The sequence below is a fragment of the Salmo salar genome, chromosome 11, assembly GCF_965601325.2.
Source record: "Salmo salar chromosome 11, fSalSal1, whole genome shotgun sequence".
Classification (NCBI taxonomy): domain Eukaryota; kingdom Metazoa; phylum Chordata; class Actinopteri; order Salmoniformes; family Salmonidae; genus Salmo; species Salmo salar.
In genome coordinates this window covers 48,509,101-48,534,973 of record NC_138301.1, presented here as the reverse complement: position 1 = coordinate 48,534,973, position 25,873 = coordinate 48,509,101, and the positions used below count along the sequence as shown (strand labels likewise).

Sequence of the window (25,873 nt, the reverse complement as noted above, 5' to 3'; positions counted from 1 at the left end):
TTGTTGTTGTAATATTTGTTGCTGTAATGTTTGACTGTTGTATTGTTTGACTGTTGTAATGTTTGACTGTTGTATTGTTTGTTGTTGTAATGTTTGACTGTTGTTTGTTGTTGTAATGTTTGACTGTTGTAATGTTTGACTGTTGTAATGTTTGTTGTTGTAATGTTTGACTGTTGTAATGTTTGACTGTTGTAATGTTTGTTGTTGTAATGTTTGACTGTTGTAATGTTTGTTGTTGTAATGTTTGTTGTTGTAATGTTTGACTGTTGTAATGTTTGACTGTTGTATTGTTTGACTGTTGTAATGTTTGACTGTTGCAATGTTTGACTGTTGTAAATGTTTGTTATTGTAATGTTTGACTGTTGTATTTTTTGTTGTTGTAATGTTTGTTGTTGTAATATTTGTTGCTGTAATGTTTGACTGTTGTATTGTTTGACTGTTGTAATGTTTGACTGTTGTATTGTTTGTTGTTGTAATGTTTGACTGTTGTAATGTTTGTTGTTGTAATGTTTGTTGTTGTAATGTTTGACTGTTGTAATGTTTGTTGTAATGTTTGACTGTTGTATTGTTTGACTGTTGTAATGTTTGACTGTTGTAATGTTTGTTGTTGTAATGTTTGACTGTTGTATTGTTTGACTGTTGTATTGTTTGACTGTTGTAATGTTTGACTGTTGTATTGTTTGTTGTTGTAATGTTTGACTGTTGTAATGTTTGACTGTTGTAATGTTTGACTGTTGTATTGTTTGTTGTTGTAATGTTTGACTGTTGTAATGTTTGACTGCTGTAATGTTTGACTGTTGTAATGTCTGACTGTTGTAATGTTTGTTGCTGTAATGTTTGTTGTTGTATTGTTTGACTGTTGTAATGTTTGACTGTTGTAATGTTTGTTGTTGTATCGTTTGACTGTTGTAATGTTTGACTGTTGTAATGTTTGTTGTTGTAATGTTTGACTGTTGTATTGTTTGACTGTTGTACTGTTTGACTGTTGTAATGTTTGTTTTTGTAATGTTTGACTGTTGTATTGTTTGACTGTTGTAATGTTTGACTGTTGTAATGTTTGACTGTTGTAATGTTTGTTGTTGTAATGTTTGTTGTTGTAATGTTTGTTGTTGTAATGTTTGACTGTTGTAATGTTTGACTGTTGTAATGTTTGACTGTTGTAATGTTTGTTGTTGTAATGTTTGACTGTTGTAATGTTTGTTGTTGTAATGTTTGTTGTTGTAATGTTTGTTGTTGTAATGTTTGACTGTTGTAATGTTTGTTGTTGTAATGTTTGTTGTTGTAATGTTTGACTGTTGTAATGTTTGTTGTTGTAATGTTTGACTGTTGTAATGTTTGTTGTTGTAATGTTTGACTGTTGTATTGTTTGTTGTTGTAATGTTTGACTGTTGTAATGTTTGTTGTTGTTATGTTTGACTGTTGTAATGTTTGTTGTTGTAATGTTTGACTGTTGTATTGTTTGACTGTTGTAATGTTTGACTGTTGTAATGTTTGACTGTTGTAATGTTTGACTGTTTGACTGTTGTACTGTTTGACTGTTGTAATGTTTGTTGTTGTAATGTTTGACTGTTGTAATGTTTGTTGTAATGTTTGTTGTTGTAATGTTTGTTGTTGTAATGTTTGACTGTTGTAATGTTTGACTGTTGTAATGTTTGACTGTTGTAATGTTTGACTGTTGTAATGTTTGACTGTTGTAATGTTTGTTGTTGTAATGTTTGTTGTTGTAATGTTTGTTGTTGTAATGTTTGACTGTTGTAATGTTTGACTGTTGTAATGTTTGTTGTTGTAATGTTTGTTGTTGTAATGTTTGACTGTTGTAATGTTTGTTGTTGTAATGTTTGACTATTGTATTGTTTGACTGTTGTAATGTTTGACTGTTGTAATGTTTGACTGTTGTAATGTTTGTTGTTGTAATGTTTGACTGTTGTATTGTTTGACTGTTGTATTGTTTGACTGTTGTAATGTTTGACTGTTGTATTGTTTGTTGTTGTAATATTTGACTGTTGTAATGTTTGACTGTTGTAATGTTTGACTGTTGTATTGTTTGTTGTTGTAATGTTTGACTGTTGTAATGTTTGACTGCTGTAATGTTTGACTGTTGTAATGTCTGACTGTTGTAATGTTTGTTGCTGTAATGTTTGTTGTTGTATTGTTTGACTGTTGTAATGTTTGACTGTTGTAATGTTTGTTGTTGTATTGTTTGACTGTTGTAATGTTTGACTGTTGTAATGTTTGTTGTTGTAATGTTTGACTGTTGTAATGTTTGACTGTTGTAATGTTTGACTGTTGTATTGTTTGTTGTTGTAATGTTTGACTGTTGTAATGTTTGACTGTTGTAATGTTTGACTGTTGTATTGTTTGTTGTTGTAATGTTTGACTGTTGTATTGTTTGACTGTTGTACTGTTTGACTGTTGTAATGTTTGTTGTTGTAATGTTTGACTGTTGTATTGTTTGACTGTTGTAATGTTTGTTGTTGTAATGTTTGACTGTTGTATTGTTTGACTGTTGTAATGTTTGACTGTTGTAATGTTTCACTGTTGTATTGTTTGACTGTTGTAATGTTTGACTGTTGTAATGTTTGACTGTTGTAATGTTTGACTGTTGTATTGTTTGTTGTTGTAATGTTTGACTGTTGTAATGTTTGACTGTTGTAATGTTTGACTGTTGTATTGTTTGTTGTTGTAATGTTTGACTGTTGTAATGTTTGACTGCTGTAATGTTTGACTGTTGTAATGTCTGACTGTTGTAATGTTTGTTGCTGTAATGTTTGTTGTTGTATTGTTTGACTGTTGTAATGTTTGACTGTTGTAATGTTTGACTGTTGTAATGTTTGTTGTTGTAATGTTTGACTGTTGTATTGTTTGACTGTTGTACTGTTTGACTGTTGTAAAGTTTGTTGTTGTAATGTTTGACTGTTGTATTGTTTGACTGTTGTAATGTTTGACTGTTGTAATGTTTGACTGTTGTAATGTTTGTTGTTGTAATGTTTGTTGTTGTAATGTTTGACTGTTGTAATGTTTGACTGTTGTAATGTTTGACTGTTGTAATGTTTGTTGTAATGTTTGACTGTTGTATTGTTTGACTGTTGTAATGTTTGACTGTTGTAATGTTTGTTGTTGTAATGTTTGACTGTTGTATTGTTTGACTGTTGTATTGTTTGACTGTTGTAATGTTTGACTGTTGTATTGTTTGTTGTTGTAATGTTTGACTGTTGTAATGTTTGTTGTTGTAATGTTTGACTGTTGTATTGTTTGACTGTTGTAATGTTTGTTGTTGTATTGTTTGACTGTTGTAATGTTTGACTGTTGTAATGTTTGTTGTTGTAATGTTTGACTGTTGTAATGTTTGACTGTTGTAATGTTTGTTGCTGTAATGTTTGTTGCTGTAATGTTTGACTGTTGTAATGTTTGACTGTTGTAATGCTTGTTGTTTTAATGTTTGACTGTTGTAATATTTGACTGTTGTAATATTTGACTGTTGTAATGTTTGTTGTTGTAATGTTTGACTGTTGTAATGTTTGACTGTTGTAATGTTTGACGTTGTAATGTTTGACTGTTGTAATGTTTGACTGTTGTAATGTTTGTTGTTGTAATGTTTGACTGTTGTAATGTTTGTTGTTGTAATGTTTGTTGTTGTAATGTTTGTTGTTGTAATGTTTGACTGTTGTAATGTTTGACTGTTGTAATGTTTGACTGTTGTAATGTTTGTTGTTGTAATGTTTGACTGTTGTAATGTTTGACTGTTGTATTGTTTGACTGTTGTAATGTTTGACTGTTGTAATGTTTGACTGTTGTATTGTTTGACTGTTGTAATGTTTGACTGTTGTAATGTTTGACTGTTGTAATGTTTGACTGTTGTAATGTTTGACTGTTGTATTGTTTGTTGTTGAAATGTTTGACTGTTGTAATGTTTGACTGTTGTAATGTTTGACTGTTGTATTGTTTGTTGTTGTAATGTTTGACTGTTGTAATGTTTGACTGCTGTAATGTTTGACTGTTGTAATGTCTGACTGTTGCAATGTTTGTTGCTGTAATGTTTGTTGTTGTATTGTTTGACTGTTGTAATGTTTGACTGTTGTAATGTTTGTTGTTGTATTGTTTGACTGTTGTAATGTTTGACTGTTGTAATGTTTGTTGTTGTAATGTTTGACTGTTGTATTGTTTGACTGTTGTACTGTTTGACTGTTGTAATGTTTGTTGTTGTAATGTTTGACTGTTGTATTGTTTGACTGTTGTAATGTTTGACTGTTGTAATGTTTGACTGTTGTAATGTTTGTTGTTGTAATGTTTGTTGTTGTAATGTTTGTTGTTGTAATGTTTGACTGTTGTAATGTTTGTTGTTGTAATGTTTGACTATTGTATTGTTTGACTGTTGTAATGTTTGACTGTTGTAATGTTTGACTGTTGTAATGTTTGTTGTTGTAATGTTTGACTGTTGTATTGTTTGACTGTTGTAATGTTTGACTGTTGTAATGTTTGACTGTTGTAATGTTTGTTGTTGTATTGTTTGACTGTTGTAATGTTTGACTGTTGTAATGTTTGTTGTTGTAATGTTTGACTGTTGTATTGTTTGACTGTTGTACTGTTTGACTGTTGTAATGTTTGTTGTTGTAATGTTTGACTGTTGTATTGTTTGACTGTTGTAATGTTTGACTGTTGTAATGTTTGACTGTTGTAATGTTTGTTGTTGTAATGTTTGTTGTTGTAATGTTTGTTGTTGTAATGTTTGACTGTTGTAATGTTTGTTGTTGTAATGTTTGACTATTGTATTTTTTGACTGTTGTAATGTTTGACTGTTGTAATGTTTGACTGTTGTAATGTTTGTTGTTGTAATGTTTGACTGTTGTATTGTTTGACTGTTGTATTGTTTGACTGTTGTAATGTTTGACTGTTGTATTGTTTGTTGTTGTAATATTTGACTGTTGTAATGTTTGACTGTTGTAATGTTTGACTGTTGTATTGTTTGTTGTTGTAATGTTTGACTGTTGTAATGTTTGACTGCTGTAATGTTTGACTGTTGTAATGTCTGACTGTTGTAATGTTTGTTGCTGTAATGTTTGTTGTTGTATTGTTTGACTGTTGTAATGTTTGACTGTTGTAATGTTTGTTGTTGTATTGTTTGACTGTTGTAATGTTTGACTGTTGTAATGTTTGTTGTTGTAATGTTTGACTGTTGTATTGTTTGACTGTTGTACTGTTTGACTGTTGTAATGTTTGTTGTTGTAATGTTTGACTGTTGTATTGTTTGACTGTTGTAATGTTTGTTGTTGTAATGTTTGACTGTTGTATTGTTTGACTGTTGTAATGTTTGACTGTTGTAATGTTTCACTGTTGTATTGTTTGACTGTTGTAATGTTTGACTGTTGTAATGTTTGACTGTTGTAATGTTTGACTGTTGTATTGTTTGTTGTTGTAATGTTTGACTGTTGTAATGTTTGACTGTTGTAATGTTTGACTGTTGTATTGTTTGTTGTTGTAATGTTTGACTGTTGTAATGTTTGACTGCTGTAATGTTTGACTGTTGTAATGTCTGACTGTTGTAATGTTTGTTGCTGTAATGTTTGTTGTTGTATTGTTTGACTGTTGTAATGTTTGACTGTTGTAATGTTTGTTGTTGTATCGTTTGACTGTTGTAATGTTTGACTGTTGTAATGTTTGTTGTTGTAATGTTTGACTGTTGTATTGTTTGACTGTTGTACTGTTCGACTGTTGTAATGTTTGTTGTTGTAATGTTTGACTGTTGTATTGTTTGACTGTTGTAATGTTTGACTGTTGTAATGTTTGACTGTTGTAATGTTTGTTGTTGTAATGTTTGTTGTTGTAATGTTTGACTGTTGTAATGTTTGACTGTTGTAATGTTTGACTGTTGTAATGTTTGTTGTAATGTTTGACTGTTGTATTGTTTGACTGTTGTAATGTTTGACTGTTGTAATGTTTGTTGTTGTAATGTTTGACTGTTGTATTGTTTGACTGTTGTATTGTTTGACTGTTGTAATGTTTGACTGTTGTATTGTTTGTTGTTGTAATGTTTGACTGTTGTAATGTTTGTTGTTGTAATGTTTGACTGTTGTAATGTTTGACTGTTGTAATGTTTGTTGCTGTAATGTTTGTTGCTGTAATGTTTGACTGTTGTAATGTTTGACTGTTGTAATGCTTGTTCTTTTAATGTTTGACTGTTGTAATATTTGACTGTTGTAATATTTGACTGTTGTAATGTTTGTTGTTGTAATGTTTGACTGTTGTAATGTTTGACTGTTGTAATGTTTGACGTTGTAATGTTTGACTGTTGTAATGTTTGACTGTTGTAATGTTTGTTGTTGTAATGTTTGACTGTTGTAATGTTTGTTGTTGTAATGTTTGTTGTTGTAATGTTTGTTGTTGTAATGTTTGACTGTTGTAATGTTTGACTGTTGTAATGTTTGACTGTTGTAATGTTTGTTGTTGTAATGTTTGACTGTTGTAATGTTTGACTGTTGTATTGTTTGACTGTTGTAATGTTTGACTGTTGTAATGTTTGACTGTTGTATTGTTTGACTGTTGTAATGTTTGACTGTTGTAATGTTTGACTGTTGTAATGTTTGACTGTTGTAATGTTTGACTGTTGTATTGTTTGTTGTTGTAATGTTTGACTGTTGTAATGTTTGACTGTTGTAATGTTTGACTGTTGTATTGTTTGTTGTTGTAATGTTTGACTGTTGTAATGTTTGACTGCTGTAATGTTTGACTGTTCTAATGTCTGACTGTTGCAATGTTTGTTGCTGTAATGTTTGTTGTTGTATTGTTTGACTGTTGTAATGTTTGACTGTTGTAATGTTTGTTGTTGTATTGTTTGACTGTTGTAATGTTTGACTGTTGTAATGTTTGTTGTTGTAATGTTTGACTGTTGTATTGTTTGACTGTTGTACTGTTTGACTGTTGTAATGTTTGTTGTTGTAATGTTTGACTGTTGTATTGTTTGACTGTTGTAATGTTTGACTGTTGTAATGTTTGACTGTTGTAATGTTTGTTGTTGTAATGTTTGTTGTTGTAATGTTTGACTGTTGTAATGTTTGACTGTTGTAATGTTTGACTGTTGTAATGTTTGTTGTAATGTTTGACTGTTGTATTGTTTGACTGTTGTAATGTTTGACTGTTGTAATGTTTGTTGTTGTAATGTTTGACTGTTGTATTGTTTGACTGTTGTATTGTTTGACTGTTGTAATGTTTGACTGTTGTATTGTTTGTTGTTGTAATGTTTGACTGTTGTAATGTTTGTTGTTGTAATGTTTGACTGTTGTATTGTTTGACTGTTGTAATGTTTGACTGTTGTAATGTTTGACTGTTGTAATGTTTGTTGTTGTAATGTTTGTTATTGTAATGTTTGTTGTTGTAATGTTTGTTGTTGTAATGTTTGAGTGTTGTATTGTTTGTTGTTGTAATATTTGACTGTTGTAATGTTTGTTGTTGTAATGTTTGACTGCTGTAATGTTTGACTGTTGTAATGTTTGACTGTTGTATTGTTTGACTGTTGTAATGTTTGTTGTTGTAATGTTTGACTGTTGTAATGTTTGTTGTTGTAAAGTTTGACTGTTGTATTGTTTGACTGTTGTAATGTTTGTTGTTGTAATGTTTGACTGTTGTATTGTTTGACTGTTGTAATGGTTGACTGTTTTAATGTTTGACTGTTGTAATGTTTGTTGTTGTAATGTTTGTTGTTGTAATGTTTGACTCTTGTAATGTTTGACTGTTGTATTGTTTGACTGTTGTAATGTTTGACTGTTGTAATGTTTGACTGTTGTAATGTTTGTTGTTGTAATGTTTGTTATTGTAATGTTTGACTGTTGTATTGTTTGTTGTTGTAATGTTTGTTGTTGTAATATTTGTTGCTGTAATGTTTGACTGTTGTATTGTTTGACTGTTGTAATGTTTGACTGTTGTATTGTTTGTTGTTGTAATGTTTGACTGTTGTAATGTTTGTTGTTGTAATGTTTGACTGTTGTATTGTTTGACTGTTGTAATGTTTGACTGTTGTAATGTTTGACTGTTGTATTGTTTGACTGTTGTAATGTTTGACTGTTGTAATGTTTGACTGTTGTAATGTTTGACTGTTGTATTGTTTGTTGTTGTAATGTTTGACTGTTGTAATGTTTGTTGTTGTAATGTTTGACTGTTGTATTGTTTGACTGTTGTAATGTTTGTTGTTGTATTGTTTGACTGTTGTAATGTTTGACTGTTGTAATGTTTGTTGTTGTAATGTTTGACTGTTGTAATGTTTGTTGCTATAATGTTTGTTGCTGTAATGTTTGACTGTTGTAATGTTTGACTGTTGTATTGCTTGTTGTTTTAATGTTTGACTGTTGTAATATTTGACTGTTGTAATATTTGACTGTTGTAATGTTTGTTGTTGTAATGTTTGACTGTTGTAATGTTTGTTGTTGTAATGTTTGACTGTTGTAATGTTTGACTGTTGTAATGTTTGACGTTGTAATGTTTGACTGTTGTAATGTTTGACTGTTGTAATGTTTGTTGTTGTAATGTTTGACTGTTGTAATGTTTGTTGTTGTAATGTTTGTTGTTGTAATGTTTGTTGTTGTAATGTTTGACTGTTGTAATGTTTGACTGTTGTAATGTTTGACTGTTGTAATGTTTGTTGTTGTAAGGTTTGACTGTTGTAATGTTTGACTGTTGTATTGTTTGACTGTTGTAATGTTTGACTGTTGTATTGTTTGACTGTTGTAATGTTTGACTGTTTTAATGTTTGACTGTTGTAATGTTTGACTGTTGTAATGTTTGACTGTTGTATTGTTTATTGTTGTAATGTTTGACTGTTGTAATGTTTGACTGTTGTAATGTTTGACTGTTGTATTGTTTGTTGTTGTAATGTTTGACTGTTGTAATGTTTGACTGCTGTAATGTTTGACTGTTGTAATGTCTGACTGTTGTAATGTTTGTTGCTGTAATGTTTGTTGTTGTATTGTTTGACTGTTGTAATGTTTGACTGTTGTAATGTTTGTTGTTGTATTGTTTGACTGTTGTAATGTTTGACTGTTGTAATGTTTGTTGTTGTAATGTTTGACTGTTGTATTGTTTGACTGTTGTAATGTTTGACTGTTGTAATGTTTGTTGTTGTAATGTTTGACTGTTGTATTGTTTGACTGTTGTATTGTTTGACTGTTGTAATGTTTGACTGTTGTATTGTTTGTTGTTGTAATGTTTGACTGTTGTAATGTTTGTTGTTGTAATGTTTGACTGTTGTATTGTTTGACTGTTGTAATGTTTGACTGTTGTAATGTTTGACTGTTGTAATGTTTGTTGTTGTAATGTTTGTTATTGTAATGTTTGTTGTTGTAATGTTTGTTGTTGTAATGTTTGTTGTTGTAATGTTTGAGTGTTGTATTGTTTGTTGTTGTAATATTTGACTGTTGTAATGTTTGTTGTTGTAATGTTTGACTGCTGTAATGTTTGACTGTTGTAATGTTTGACTGTTGTATTGTTTGACTGTTGTAATGTTTGTTGTTGTTATGTTTGACTGTTGTAATGTTTGTTGTTGTAATGTTTGACTGTTGTATTGTTTGACTGTTGTAATGTTTGTTGTTGTAATGTTTGTTGTTGTAATGTTTGACTGTTGTATTGTTTGTTGTTGTAATGTTTGACTGTTGTAATATTTGACTGTTGTAATGTTTGACTGTTGTATTGTTTGTTGTTGTAATGTTTGACTGTTGTTTGTTGTTGTAATGTTTGACTGTTGTAATGTTTGACTGTTGTAATGTTTGTTGTTGTAATGTTTGACTGTTGTAATGTTTGACTGTTGTAATGTTTGTTGTTGTAATGTTTGACTGTTGTAATGTTTGTTGTTGTAATGTTTGTTGTTGTAATGTTTGACTGTTGTAATGTTTGACTGTTGTATTGTTTGACTGTTGTAATGTTTGACTGTTGCAATGTTTGACTGTTGTAAATGCTTGTTATTGTAATGTTTGACTGTTGTATTTTTTGTTGTTGTAATGTTTGTTGTTGTAATATTTGTTGCTGTAATGTTTGACTGTTGTATTGTTTGACTGTTGTAATGTTTGACTGTTGTATTGTTTGTTGTTGTAATGTTTGACTGTTGTTTGTTGTTGTAATGTTTGACTGTTGTAATGTTTGACTGTTGTAATGTTTGTTGTTGTAATGTTTGACTGTTGTAATGTTTGACTGTTGTAATGTTTGTTGTTGTAATGTTTGACTGTTGTAATGTTTGTTGTTGTAATGTTTGTTGTTGTAATGTTTGACTGTTGTAATGTTTGACTGTTGTATTGTTTGACTGTTGTAATGTTTGACTGTTGCAATGTTTGACTGTTGTAAATGTTTGTTATTGTAATGTTTGACTGTTGTATTTTTTGTTGTTGTAATGTTTGTTGTTGTAATATTTGTTGCTGTAATGTTTGACTGTTGTATTGTTTGACTGTTGTAATGTTTGACTGTTGTATTGTTTGTTGTTGTAATGTTTGACTGTTGTAATGTTTGTTGTTGTAATGTTTGTTGTTGTAATGTTTGACTGTTGTAATGTTTGTTGTAATGTTTGACTGTTGTATTGTTTGACTGTTGTAATGTTTGACTGTTGTAATGTTTGTTGTTGTAATGTTTGACTGTTGTATTGTTTGACTGTTGTATTGTTTGACTGTTGTAATGTTTGACTGTTGTATTGTTTGTTGTTGTAATGTTTGACTGTTGTAATGTTTGACTGTTGTAATGTTTGACTGTTGTATTGTTTGTTGTTGTAATGTTTGACTGTTGTAATGTTTGACTGCTGTAATGTTTGACTGTTGTAATGTCTGACTGTTGTAATGTTTGTTGCTGTAATGTTTGTTGTTGTATTGTTTGACTGTTGTAATGTTTGACTGTTGTAATGTTTGTTGTTGTATCGTTTGACTGTTGTAATGTTTGACTGTTGTAATGTTTGTTGTTGTAATGTTTGACTGTTGTATTGTTTGACTGTTGTACTGTTTGACTGTTGTAATGTTTGTTTTTGTAATGTTTGACTGTTGTAATGTTTGACTGTTGTAATGTTTGTTGTTGTAATGTTTGTTGTTGTAATGTTTGTTGTTGTAATGTTTGACTGTTGTAATGTTTGACTGTTGTAATGTTTGACTGTTGTAATGTTTGTTGTTGTAATGTTTGACTGTTGTAATGTTTGTTGTTGTAATGTTTGTTGTTGTAATGTTTGTTGTTGTAATGTTTGTTGTTGTAATGTTTGACTGTTGTAATGTTTGTTGTTGTAATGTTTGTTGTTGTAATGTTTGACTGTTGTAATGTTTGTTGTTGTAATGTTTGACTGTTGTAATGTTTGTTGTTGTAATGTTTGACTGTTGTATTGTTTGTTGTTGTAATGTTTGACTGTTGTAATGTTTGTTGTTGTTATGTTTGACTGTTGTAATGTGTGTTGTTGTAATGTTTGACTGTTGTATTGTTTGACTGTTGTAATGTTTGACTGTTGTAATGTTTGACTGTTGTAATGTTTGACTGTTTGACTGTTGTACTGTTTGACTGTTGTAATGTTTGTTGTTGTAATGTTTGACTGTTGTAATGTTTGTTGTTGTAATGTTTGTTGTTGTAATGTTTGTTGTTGTAATGTTTGACTGTTGTAATGTTTGACTGTTGTAATGTTTGACTGTTGTAATGTTTGACTGTTGTAATGTTTGACTGTTGTAATGTTTGTTGTTGTAATGTTTGTTGTTGTAATGTTTGTTGTTGTAATGTTTGACTGTTGTAATGTTTGACTGTTGTAATGTTTGTTGTTGTAATGTTTGTTGTTGTAATGTTTGACTGTTGTAATGTTTGTTGTTGTAATGTTTGACTATTGTATTGTTTGATTGTTGTAATGTTTGACTGTTGTAATGTTTGACTGTTGTAATGTTTGTTGTTGTAATGTTTGACTGTTGTATTGTTTGACTGTTGTATTGTTTGACTGTTGTAATGTTTGACTGTTGTATTGTTTGTTGTTGTAATATTTGACTGTTGTAATGTTTGACTGTTGTAATGTTTGACTGTTGTATTGTTTGTTGTTGTAATGTTTGACTGTTGTAATGTTTGACTGCTGTAATGTTTGACTGTTGTAATGTCTGACTGTTGTAATGTTTGTTGCTGTAATGTTTGTTGTTGTATTGTTTGACTGTTGTAATGTTTGACTGTTGTAATGTTTGTTGTTGTATTGTTTGACTGTTGTAATGTTTGACTGTTGTAATGTTTGTTGTTGTAATGTTTGACTGTTGTATTGTTTGACTGTTGTACTGTTTGACTGTTGTAATGTTTGTTGTTGTAATGTTTGACTGTTGTATTGTTTGACTGTTGTAATGTTTGACTGTTGTAATGTTTGACTGTTGTAATGTTTGTTGTTGTAATGTTTGTTGTTGTAATGTTTGACTGTTGTAATGTTTGACTGTTGTAATGTTTGACTGTTGTAATGTTTGTTGTTGTAATGTTTGACTGTTGTAATGTTTGTTGTTGTAATGTTTGTTGTTGTAATGTTTGTTGTTGTAATGTTTGACTGTTGTAATGTTTGTTGTTGTAATGTTTGTTGTTGTAATGTTTGACTGTTGTAATGTTTGTTGTTGTAATGTTTGACTGTTGTAATGTTTGTTGTTGTAATGTTTGACTGTTGTATTGTTTGTTGTTGTAATGTTTGACTGTTGTAATGTTTGTTGTTGTTATGTTTGACTGTTGTAATGTTTGTTGTTGTAATGTTTGACTGTTGTAATGTTTGTTGTTGTAATGTTTGACTGTTGTATTGTTTGTTGTTGTAATGTTTGACTGTTGTTATGTTTGTTGTTGTTATGTTTGACTGTTGTAATGTTTGACTGTTTGACTGTTGTACTGTTTGACTGTTGTACTGTTTGTTGTTGTAATGTTTGACTGTTGTATCGTTTGACTGTTGTAATGTTTGTTGTTGTAATGTTTGACTGTTGTATTGTTTGTTGTTGTAATGTTTGACTGTTGTAATGTTTGACTGTTGTAATGTTTGACTGTTGTAATGTTTGACTGTTGTAATGTTTGTTGTTGTAATGTTTGACTGTTGCAATGTTTGTTGTTGTAATGTTTGTTGTTGTAATGTTTGTTGTTGTATTGTTTGACTGTTGTAATGTTTGACTGTTGTAATGTTTGACTGTTGTAATGTTTGACTGTTGTAATGTTTGACTGTTGTAATGTTTGTTGTTGTAATGTTTGTTGTTGTAATGTTTGTTGTTGTAATGTTTGACTGTTGTAATGTTTGTTGTTGTAATGTTTGTTGTTGTAATGTTTGACTGTTGTAATGTTTGTTGTTGTAATGTTTGACTGTTGTAATGTTTGTTGTTGTAATGTTTGACTGTTGTATTGTTTGTTGTTGTAATGTTTGACTGTTGTAATGTTTGTTGTTGTTATGTTTGACTGTTGTAATGTTTTTTTGTTGTAATGTTTGACTGTTGTATTGTTTGACTGTTGTAATGTTTGACTGTTGTAATGTTTGACTGTTGTAATATTTGACTGTTGTATTGTTTGACTGTTGTACTGTTTGACTGTTGTATTGTTTGTTGTTGTAATGTTTGACTGTTGTAATGTTTGTTGTTGTAATGTTTGTTGTTGTAATGTTTGACTGTTGTAATGTTTGACTGTTGTAATGTTTGACTGTTGTAATGTTTGACTGTTGTAATGTTTGTTGTTGTAATGTTTGACTGTTGTAATGTTTGACTGTTGTAATGTTTGTTGTTGTAATGTTTGACTGTTGTAATGTTTGTTGTTGTAATGTTTGTTGTTGTAATGTTTGTTGTTGTAATGTTTGACTGTTGTAATGTTTGTTGTTGTAATGTTTGTTATTGTAATGTTTGTTGTTTTATTGTTTGACTGTTGTAATGTTTGACTGTTGTAATGTTTGTTGTTGTAATGGTTGTTGTTGTAATGTTTGTTGTTGTAATGTTTGACTGTTGTATTGTTTGACTGTTGTAATGTTTGACTGTTGTAATGTTTGACTGTTGTAATGTTTGTTGTTGTAATGTTTGACTGTTGTATTGTTTGTTGTTGTAATATTTGACTGTTGTAATGTTTGTTGTTGTAATGTTTGTTGTTGTAATGTTTGACTGTTGTAATGTTTGTTGTTGTAATGTTTGACTGTTGTAATGTTTGACTGTTGTAATGTTTGTTGTTGTAATGTTTGACTGTTGTAATGTTTGTTGTTGTAATGTTTGACTGTTGTAATGTTTGTTGTTGTAATGTTTGTTGTTGTAATGTTTGACTGTTGTAATGTTTGTTGTTGTAATGTTTGACTGTTGTAATGTTTGTTTTTGTAATGTTTGACTGTTGTATGGTTTGTTGTTGTAATGTTTGACTGTTGTAATGTTTGTTGTTGTAATATTTGACTGTTGTAATGTTTGACTGTTGTAATGTTTGACTGTTGTAATGTTTGACTGTTGTATTGTTTGTTGTTGTAATGTTTGTTGTTGTAATGTTTGACTGTTGTAATGTTTGACTGTTGTAATGTTTGACTGTTGTATTGTTTGTTGTTGTAATGTTTGACTGTTGTAATGTTTGACTGTTGTAATGTTGTAATGTTTGACTGTTGTATTGTTTGTTGTTGTAATGTTTGACTGCTGTAACGTTTGACTGCTGTAATTGACTATTTGAAGAAGTAGAAACCATAGCATGTTAGCCAACGAATCCTGCTGGTCATTTCTATCAAGGAGCTAGCCAATGCACATCCTAGCTAACAAGATGGAGATGGTGTGTTTCCAGGTGGCAGAGTGCATGATCTATGCTAACCACTGGGTGGCCCAGAAGATCCAGGAGAGTTTCCCCCAGCAGGCCTTGCTGCGCCACCTCCCGCCCCCACGCCAGGAGTTCTTCAACCAGCTACAGGACTGTGCCCGGGCACGCGGCTTCACTATAGACACCAGGTATACTGTTACTATGGTGTCACTAACTAACCTGCCATTTAACTATGCATAGGTTATAAGCTGTGTTAATAACACGTTCTATTAACTGTGGAATCATTATCTACTTTGAACAGAGACATGGAACAGTCCAGACGTATCATATTAAACATGTCAAATTATTGACTTGCACTTTATGTAGTTTTGTCTTGTGCAATGGAATGAAAGGAATAGTCCCAAAAGTGCAAACTCCAGGTATTTGACAAATGCGTTTGATCCCATGTCTGCACACCAGTCAACCAAAAGAACAACTAATTCAAACATACAGGCTAGATCAAATGATAAATAGCAGTAAAGTTCAGCCTGTAACCTTGATTCCCTGTCCCAGGTCAAACAAGGCCCTGGCTGACTCCCTTGACCGGGCCGTGGACCCCCAGGACCTGTTGGTGAACCGGCTGCTGAGGGTGATGGCTACCATGGCCATGTCGAATGCCCTCTACTTCTCTACCGGAGCCTGCCCTGTCGAACAGTACTATCACTATGGTAACTAATGTCCTCAGGACCAGTACTATCACTATGGTAACTAATGTCCTCAGGACCAGTGCTATCACTATGGTAACTAATGTCCTCAGGACCAGTACTATCACTATGGTAACTAATGTCCTCAGGACCAGTGCTATCACTATGGTAACTAATGTCCTCAGGACCAGTACTATCACTATGGTAACTAATGTCCTCAGGACCAGTACTATCACTATGGTAACTAATGTCCTCAGGACCAGTGCTATCACTATGGTAACTAATGTCCTCAGGACCAGTGCTATCACTATGGTAACTAATGTCCTCAGGACCAGTGCTATCACTATGGTAACTAATGTCCTCAGGACCAGTACTATCACTATGGTAACTAATGTCTTCAGGACCAGTGCTATCACTATGGTAACTAATGTCCTCAGTACCAGTACTATCACTTTGGTAACTAATGTCCTCAGGACCAGTGCTATCACTATGGTAACTAATGTCCTCAGTACCAGTACCATCACTATGGTAACTAATGTCTTCAGGACCAGTGCTATCACTATGGTAACTAATGTCCTCAGGACCAGTACTATCACTATGGTAACTAATGTCCTCAGGACCAGTGCTATCACTATGGTAACTAATGTCCTCAGGACCAGTACTATCACTATGGTAACTAATGTCCTCAGGACCAGTGCTATCACTATGGTAACTAATGTCCTCAGGACCAGTACTATCACTATGGTAACTAATGTCCTCAGGACCAGTACTATCACTATGGTAACTAATGTCCTCAGGACCAGTGCTATCACTATGGTAACTAATGTCCTCAGGACCAGTGCTATCACTATGGTAACTAATGTCCTCAGGACCAGTGCTATCACTATGGTAACTAATGTCCTCAGGACCAGTACTATCACTATGGTAACTAATGTCTTCAGGACCAGTGCTATCACTATGGTAACTAATGTCCTCAGTACCAGTACTATCACTTTGGTAACTAATGTCCTCAGGACCAGTGCTATCACTATGGTAACTAATGTCCTCAGTACCAGTACCATCACTATGGTAACTAATGTCTTCAGGACCAGTGCTATCACTATGGTAACTAATGTCCTCAGGACCAGTGCTATCACTAGCAATATGGCAGTGTCTCTACCTTGTCTGTTGGCTAGGTGGTTTTCACCATATTGTAAATACCTCTCCAGTTCTTTCAGATCTACTCTCAGGGCCCAGGGGGAAGGGGCTCAGGTTATATCTGGACATATCTACTCCCAGGGCCCAGGGGCTCAGGTTATATCTGGACAGATCTACTCTCAGGGCCCAGGTTATATCTGGACAGATCTACTTCCAGGGCCCAGGGGGAAGGGGCTCAGGTTATATCTGGACAGATCTACTCTCAGGGGGAAGGGGCTCAGGTTATATCTGGACAGATCTACTCTCAGGGCCCAGGTTATATCTGGACAGATCTACTCCCAGGGCCCAGGGGGAAGGGGCTAAGGTTATATCTGGACAGATCTACTCTCAGGGCCCAGGTTATATCTGGACAGATCTACTCCCAGGGCCCAGGGGGAAGGGGCTCAGGTTATATCTGGACAGATCTACTCTCAGGGCCCAGGGGGAAGGGGCTCAGGTTATATCTGGACAGATCTACTCTCAGGGCCCAGGTTATATCTGGACAGATCTACTCTCAGGGCCCAGGTTATATCTGGACAGATCTACTCTCAGAACCTAGGGGGAAGGGGCCCAGGTTATATCTGGACAGATCTACTCTCAGGGCCCAGGGGAAGGGGCTCAGGTTATATCTGGACAGATCTACTCCCAGGGCCCAGGGGGAAGGGGCTAAGGTTATATCTGGACAGATCTACTCTCAGGGCCCAGGTTATATCTGGACAGATCTACTCCCAGGGCCCAGGGGGAAGGGGCTCAGGTTATATCTGGACAGATCTACTCTCAGGGCCCAGGGGGAAGGGGCTCAGGTTATATCTGGACAGATCTACTCTCAGGGCCCAGGTTATATCTGGACAGATCTACTCTCAGGGCCCAGGTTATATCTGGACAGATCTACTCTCAGAACCCAGGGGGAAGGGGCCCAGGTTATATCTGGACAGATCTACTCTCAGGGCCCAGGGGAAGGGGCCCAGGTTATATCTGGACAGATCTACTCCCATGGCCCAGGGGGAAGAGGCATCAGGTTATATCTGGACAGATCTACTCTCAGGGCCCAGGGGGAAGGGGCCCAGGTTATATCTGGACAGATCTACTCCCAGGGCCCAGGGGGAAGAGGCATCAGGTTATATCTGGACAGATCTACTCTCAGGGCATCAGGTTATATCTGGACAGATCTACTCTCAGGGCATCAGGTTATATCTGGACAGAGATGATTTGTTTACCTCTGTGTCCCTTCCTTCAGGTCTGGCTCTGGACCGATACACCCACTTCACCTCTCCCATCCGTCGCTATGCCGACATGATCGTCCACCGCCTGCTCACCGCAGCCAACGCCATGGAGAAGGGGGCGGGGCCAGCCAAGGCCTTAGCCAGTAACAAAGAGCTGGAGGAGGTGGCTCAGCAAATCAACAACAAGAACAGGGTCAGTATCGTAGCAATACTAAACATCCACAATAGCATTAAAAAAACAAAGTAAGATCCAATGAGATAAGAGAAGATATCATTCATCTCTAAATGGAAGACTTGGGGGTGATGAAGGCCTAAGAGTCAAAGTTGTTTCAATAAATACCATGGGAGCATAGAGGACAGTGTGTGGAGTCTTTTACTGTAGAAAACCATCCTCACAGGGGGTTATCTTCTGACATTGACCCCTGAACTCTAACCTCTACCCTCTGACCCCCGAGGCAGCACAGCATGCCCAGAAGGTGTCCACCGAGCTATTCCAGTGTCTCTACTTCAGAGACAAAGACCCAGAGACAGACGAGCGCTGTGTGGCCGACGCAGTCATCTACACCATCAGAGCCAACGGCATGCTGGTCTTCATACCACAGTAAGGTCATAACAGGAGAGCTGGTCTTCATACCACAGTAAGGTCATAACAGTAGAACTGGTCTTCATACCACAGTAAGGTCATAACAGTAGAGCTGGTCTTCATACCACAGTAAGGTCATAACAGTAGAGCTGGTCTTCATACCGAAGTAAGGTCATCACAGGAGAGCTGGTCTTCATACCACAGTAAGGTCATAACAGTAAGGTCATAACAGTAGAGCTAGTCTTCATACCACAGTAAGGTCATAACAGGAGAGCTGGTCTTCATAACACAGTAAGGTCATAACAGTAGAGCTGGTCTTCATACCACAGTAAGGTCATAACAGTAGAGCTGGTCTTCATACAACAGTAAGGTCATAACAGTAGAACTGGTCTTCATACCACAGTAAGGTCATAACAGTAAGGTCATAACAGTAGAGCTGGTCTTCATACCACAGTAAGGTCATAAGAGTAAGGTTATAACAGTAGAACTGGTCTTCATACCACAGTAAGGTCATAAAAGTAAGGTTATAACAGTAGAACTGGTCTTCATACCACAGTAAGGTCATAACAGTAGAGCTGGTCTTCATACCACAGTAAGGTTATAACAGTAGAGCTGGTCTTCATACCACAGTAAGGTCATAACAGTAGAGCTGGTCTTCATACCACAGTAAGGTCATAACAGTAGAGCTGGTCTTCATACCACAGTAAGGTCATAACAGTAGAACTGCTCTTCATACCACAGTAAGGTCATAACAGTAGAGCTGGTCTTCATACCACAGTAAGGTCATAACAGTAGAACTGGTCTTCATATCACAGTAAGGTCATAACAGTAAGGTCATAACAGTAGAGCTGGTCTTCATACCACAGTAAGGTCATAACAGTAGAGCTGGTCTTCATACCACAGTAAGGTCATAACAGTAGAGCTGGTCTTCATACCACATTAAGGTCATAACAGTAGAACTGGTCTTCATACCACAGTAAGGTCATAACAGTAGAGCTGGTCTTCATACCACAGTAAGTTTATAACAGTAAGGTCATAACAGTAGAGCTAGTCTTCATACCACAGTAGGGTCATAACAGTAGAGCTGGTCTTCATACCACAGTAAGGTCATAACAGTAGAGCTGGTCTTCATACCACAGTAAGGTCATAACAGTAGAGCTGGTCTTCATACCACAGTAAGGTCATAACAGTAGAACTGGTCTTCATACCACAGTAAGGTCATAACAGTAAGGTTATAACAGTAGAACTGGTCTTCATACCACAGTAAGGTCATAACAGTAAGGTTATAACAGTAGAACTGGTCTTCATACCACAGTAAGGTCATAACAGTAGAGCAGGTCTTCATACCACAGTAAGGTCATAACAGTAGAGCTGGTCTTCATACCACAGTAAGGTCATAACAGTAGAGCTGGTCTTCATACCACAGTAAGGTCATAACAGTAGAGCTGGTCTTCATACCACAGTAAGGTCATAACAGTAGAACTGGTCTTCATACCACAGTAAGGTCATAACAGTAGAACTGGTCTTCATACCACAGTAAGGTCATAACAGTAGAACTGGTCTTCATACCACAGTAAGGTCATAACAGTAAGGTCATAACAGTAGAGCTGGTCTTCATACCACAGTAAGGTCATAACAGTAGAGCTGGTCTTCATACCACAGTAAGGTCATAACAGTAAGGTCATAACAGTAGAGCTGGTCTTCATACCACAGTAAGGTCATAACAGTAAGGTCATAACAGTAGAGCTGGTCTTCATACCACAGTAAGGTTATAACAGTAGAGCTGGTCTTCATACCACAGTAAGGTCATAACAGTAGAGCTGGTCTTCATACCACAGTAAGGTCATAACAGTAAGGTCATAACAGTAGAGCTGGTCTTCATACCACAGTAAGGTCATAACAGTAGAACTGGTCTTCATACCACAGTAAGGTCATAACAGTAGAGCTGGTCTTCATACCACAGTAAGGTCATAACAGTAGAGCTGGTCTTCATACCACAGTAAGGTCATAACAGTAGAACTGGTCTTCATACCAAATTAAGGTCATAACAGTAGAGCTGGTCTTCATACCACAGTAAGGTTATAACAGTAAGGTCATAACAGTAGAGCTGGTCTTCATACCACAGTAAGGTTATAACAGTAAGGTCATAACAGTAGAGCTGGTCTTCATACCACAGTAAGTTCATAACAGTAGAGCCGGTCTTCATACCACAGTAAGGTCATAACAGTAGAGCTGGTCTTCATACCACAGTAAGGTCATAACAGTAGAGCTGGTCTTCATACCACAGTAAGGTCATAACAGTAGAGCTGGTCTTCATACCACAGTAAGGTCATAACAGTAGAACTGGTCTTCGTACCACAGTAAGGTCATAACAGTAGAGCTGGTCTTCATACCACAGTAAGGTCATAACTGTAGAGCTGGTCTTCATACCACAGTAAGGTCATAACAGTAGAGCTGGTCTTCATACCACATTAAGGTCATAACAGTAGAACTGGTCTTCATACCACAGTAAGGTCATAACAGTAGAGCTGGTCTTCATACCACAGTAAGGTCATAACAGTAGAGCTGGTCTTCATACCACAGTAAGGTCATAACAGTAGAACTGGTCTTCATATCACAGTAAGGTCATAAAAGTAAGGTCATAACAGTAGAGCTGGTCTTCATACCACAGTAAGGTCATAACAGTAGAGCTGGTCTTCATACCACAGTAAGGTCATAACAGTAGAACTGGTCTTCATACCACAGTAAGGTCATAACAGTAGAGCTGGTCTTCATACCACAGTAAGGTCATAACAGTAGAACTGGTCTTCATATCACAGCAAGGTCATAACAGTACGGTCATAACAGTAGAGCTAGTCTTCATACCACAGTAAGGTCATAACAGTAGAGCTGGTCTTCATACAACAGTAAGGTCATAACAGTAGAGCTTGTCTTCATACCACAGTAAGGTCATAACAGTAGAGCTGGTCTTCATACCACAGTAAGGTCATAACAGTAGAACTGGTCTTCATACCACAGTAAGGTCATAACAGTAAGGTTATAACAGTAGAACTGGTCTTCATACCACAGTAAGGTCATAACAGTAAGGTTATAACAGTAGAACTGGTCTTCATACCACAGTAAGGTCATAACAGTAGAGCTGGTCTTCATATCACAGTAAGGTCATAACAGTAGAGCTGGTCTTCATACCACAGTAAGGTCATAACAGTAGAACTGGTCTTCATACCACAGTAAGGTCATAACAGTAAGGTCATAACAGTAGAGCTGGTCTTCATACCACAGTAAGGTCATAAGAGTAAGGTTATAACAGTAGAACTGGTCTTCATACCACAGTAAGGTCATAAAAGTAAGGTTATAACAGTAGAACTGGTCTTCATACCACAGTAAGGTCATAACAGTAGAGCTGGTCTTCATACCACAGTAAGGTCATAACAGTAGAGCTGGTCTTCATACCACAGTAAGGTCATAACAGTAGAGCTGGTCTTCATACCACAGTAAGGTCATAACAGTAGAGCTGGTCTTCATACCACAGTAAGGTCATAACAGTAGAACTGGTCTTCATACCACAGTAAGGTCATAACAGTAGAGCTGGTCTTCATACCACAGTAAGGTCATAACAGTAGAACTGGTCTTCATATCACAGTAAGGTCATAACAGTAAGGTCATAACAGTAGAGCTGGTCTTCATACCACAGTAAGGTCATAACAGTAGAGCTGGTCTTCATACCACAGTAAGGTCATAACAGTAGAGCTGGTCTTCATACCACATTAAGGTCATAACAGTAGAACTGGTCTTCATACCACAGTAAGGTCATAACAGTAGAGCTGGTCTTCATACCACAGTAAGTTTATAACAGTAAGGTCATAACAGTAGAGCTAGTCTTCATACCACAGTAGGGTCATAACAGTAGAGCTGGTCTTCATACCACAGTAAGGTCATAACAGTAGAGCTGGTCTTCATACCACAGTAAGGTCATAACAGTAGAGCTGGTCTTCATACCACAGTAAGGTCATAACAGTAGAACTGGTCTTCATACCACAGTAAGGTCATAACAGTAAGGTTATAACAGTAGAACTGGTCTTCATACCACAGTAAGTTCATAACAGTAAGGTTATAACAGTAGAACTGGTCTTCATACCACAGTAAGGTCATAACAGTAGAGCTGGTCTTCATACCACAGTAAGGTCATAACAGTAGAGCTGGTCTTCATACCACAGTAAGGTCATAACAGTAGAGCTGGTCTTCATACCACAGTAAGGTCATAACAGTAGAGCTGGTCTTCATACCACAGTAAGGTCATAACAGTAGAACTGGTCTTCATACCACAGTAAGGTCATAACAGTAGAACTGGTCTTCATACCACAGTAAAGTCATAACAGTAGAACTGGTCTTCATACCACAGTAAGGTCATAACAGTAAGGTCATAACAGTAGAGCTGGTCTTCATACCACAGTAAGGTCATAACAGTAGAGCTGGTCTTCATACCACAGTAAGGTCATAACAGTAGAGCTGGTCTTCATACCACAGTAAGGTCATAACAGTAAGGTCATAACAGTAGAGCTGGTCTTCATACCACAGTAAGGTCATAACAGTAGAACTGGTCTTAATACCACAGTAAGGTCATAACAGTAGAGCTGGTCTTCATACCACAGTAAGGTCATAACAGTAGAGCTGGTCTTCATACCACAGTAAGGTCATAACAGTAGAACTGGTCTTCATACCAAATTAAGGTCATAACAGTAGAGCTGGTCTTCATACCACAGTAAGGTTATAACAGTAAGGTCATAACAGTAGAGCTGGTCTTCATACCACAGTAAGGTTATAACAGTAAGGTCATAACAGTAGAGCTGGTCTTCATACCACAGTAAGTTCATAACAGTAGAGCCGGTCTTCATACCACAGTAAGGTCATAACAGTAGAGCTGGTCTTCATACCACAGTAAGGTCATAACAGTAGAGCTGGTCTTCATACCACAGTAAGGTCATAACAGTAGAGCTGGTCTTCATACCACAGTAAGGTCATAACAGTAGAACTGGTCTTCGTACCACAGTAAGGTCATAACAGTAGAGCTGGTCTTCATACCACAGTAAGGTCATAACAGTAGAGCTGGTCTTCATACCACAGTAAGGTCATAACAGTAGAGCTGGTCTTCATACCACATTAAGGTCATAACAGTAGAACTGGTCTTCATAACACAGTAAGGTCATAACAGTAGAGCTGGTCTTCATACCACAGTAAGGTCATAACAGTAGAGCTGGTCTTCATACGACAGTAAGGTCATAACAGTAGAACTGGTCTTCATATCACAGTAAGGTCATAAAAGTAAGGTCATAACAGTAGAGCTGGTCTTCATACCACAGTAAGGTCATAACAGTAGAGCTGGTCTTCATACCACAGTAAGGTCATAACAGTAGAACTGGTCTTCATACCAAATTAAGGTCATAACAGTAGAGCTGGTCTTCATACCACAGTAAGGTTATAACAGTAAGGTCATAACAGTAGTGCTGGTCTTCATACCACAGTAAGGTTATAACAGTAAGGTCATAACAGTAGAGCTGGTCTTCATACCACAGTAAGTTCATAACAGTAGAGCCGGTCTTCATACCACAGTAAGGTCATAACAGTAGAGCTGGTCTTCATACCACAGTAAGGTCATAACAGTAGAGCTGGTCTTCATACCACATTAAGGTCATAACAGTAGAGCTGGTCTTCATACCACAGTAAGGTCATAACAGTAGAACTGGTCTTCGTACCACAGTAAGGTCATAACAGTAGAGCTGGTCTTCATACCACAGTAAGGTAATAACAGTAGAGCTGGTCTTCATACCACAGTAAGGTCATAACAGTAGAGCTGGTCTTCATACCACATTAAGGTCATAACAGTAGAACTGGTCTTCATAACACAGTAAGGTCATAACAGTAGAGCTGGTCTTCATACCACAGTAAGGTCATAACAGTAGAGCTGGTCTTCATACCACAGTAAGGTCATAACAGTAGAACTGGTCTTCATATCACAGTAAGGTCATAAAAGTAAGGTCATAACAGTAGAGCTGGTCTTCATACCACAGTAAGGTCATAACAGTAGAGCTGGTCTTCATACCACAGTAAGGTCATAACAGTAGAACTGGTCTTCATACCACAGTAAGGTCATAACAGTAGAGCTGGTCTTCATAACACAGTAAGGTCATAACAGTAGAACTGGTCTTCATATCACAGTAAGGTCATAACAGTACGGTCATAACAGTAGAGCTAGTCTTCATACCACAGTAAGGTCATAACAGTAGAGCTGGTCTTCATACCACAGTAAGGTCATAACAGTAGAGCTTGTCTTCATACCACAGTAAGGTCATAACAGTAGAGCTGGTCTTCATACCACAGTAAGGTCATAACAGTAGAACTGGTCTTCATACCACAGTAAGATCATAACAGTAAGGTTATAACAGTAGAACTGGTATTCATACCACAGTAAGGTCATAACAGTAAGGTTATAACAGTAGAACTGGTCTTCATACCACAGTAAGGTCATAACAGTAGAGCTGGTCTTCATATCACAGTAAGGTCATAACAGTAGAGCTGGTCTTCATACCACAGTAAGGTCATAACAGTAGAACTGGTCTTCATACCACAGTAAGGTCATAACAGTAGAGCTGGTCTTCATACCACAGTAAGGTCATAACAGTAGAGCTGGTCTTCATACCACAGTAAGGTCATAACAGTAGAGCTGGTCTTCATACCACAGTAAGGTCATAACAGTAGAGCTGGTCTTCATACCACAGTAAGGTCATAACAGTAGAACTGGTCTTCATACCACAGTAAGGTCATAACAGTAGAACTGGTCTTCATACCACAGTAAGGTCATAACAGTAGAACTGGTCTTCATACCACAGTAAGGTCATAACAGTAAGGTCATAACAGTAGATCTGGTCTTCATACCACAGTAAGGTCATAACAGTAGAGCTGGTCTTCATACCACAGTAAGGTCATAACAGTAAGGTCATAACAGTAGAGCTGGTCTTCATACCACAGTAAGGTCATAACAGTAAGGTCATAACAGTAGAGCTGGTCTTCATACCACAGTAAGGTTATAACAGTAGAGCTGGTCTTCATACCACAGTAAGGTCATAACAGTAGAGCTGGTCTTCATACCACAGTAAGGTCATAACAGTAAGGTCATAACAGTAGAGCTGGTCTTCATACCACAGTAAGGTCATAACAGTAGAACTGGTCTTCATACCACAGTAAGGTCATAACAGTAGAGCTGGTCTTCATACCACAGTAAGGTCATAACAGTAGAGCTGGTCTTCATACCACAGTAAGGTCATAACAGTAGAACTGGTCTTCATACCAAATTAAGGTCATAACAGTAGAGCTGGTCTTCATACCACAGTAAGGTTATAACAGTAAGGTCATAACAGTAGAGCTGGTCTTCATACCACAGTAAGGTTATAACAGTAAGGTCATAACAGTAGAGCTGGTCTTCATACCACAGTAAGGTCATAACAGTAGAGCCGGTCTTC

General features: G+C 35.9%; 1 protein-coding gene across 1 annotated transcript in view; it reads left to right on the top strand.

The window, feature by feature from the left end:
- Positions 1-18,378, top strand: part of LOC106594939 (DIS3-like exonuclease 1) — a 515,943-nt gene extending 497,565 nt beyond the window's left edge. Inside the window, 4 exon segments of the mRNA XM_082957548.1 lie at positions 14,719-14,879; positions 15,244-15,398; positions 17,788-17,966; positions 18,229-18,378. Coding sequence (XP_082813674.1) covers positions 14,719-14,879; positions 15,244-15,398; positions 17,788-17,966; positions 18,229-18,378 — 645 coding nt within the window.
- The last annotated feature ends 7,495 nt before the right edge of the window (positions 18,379-25,873 follow it).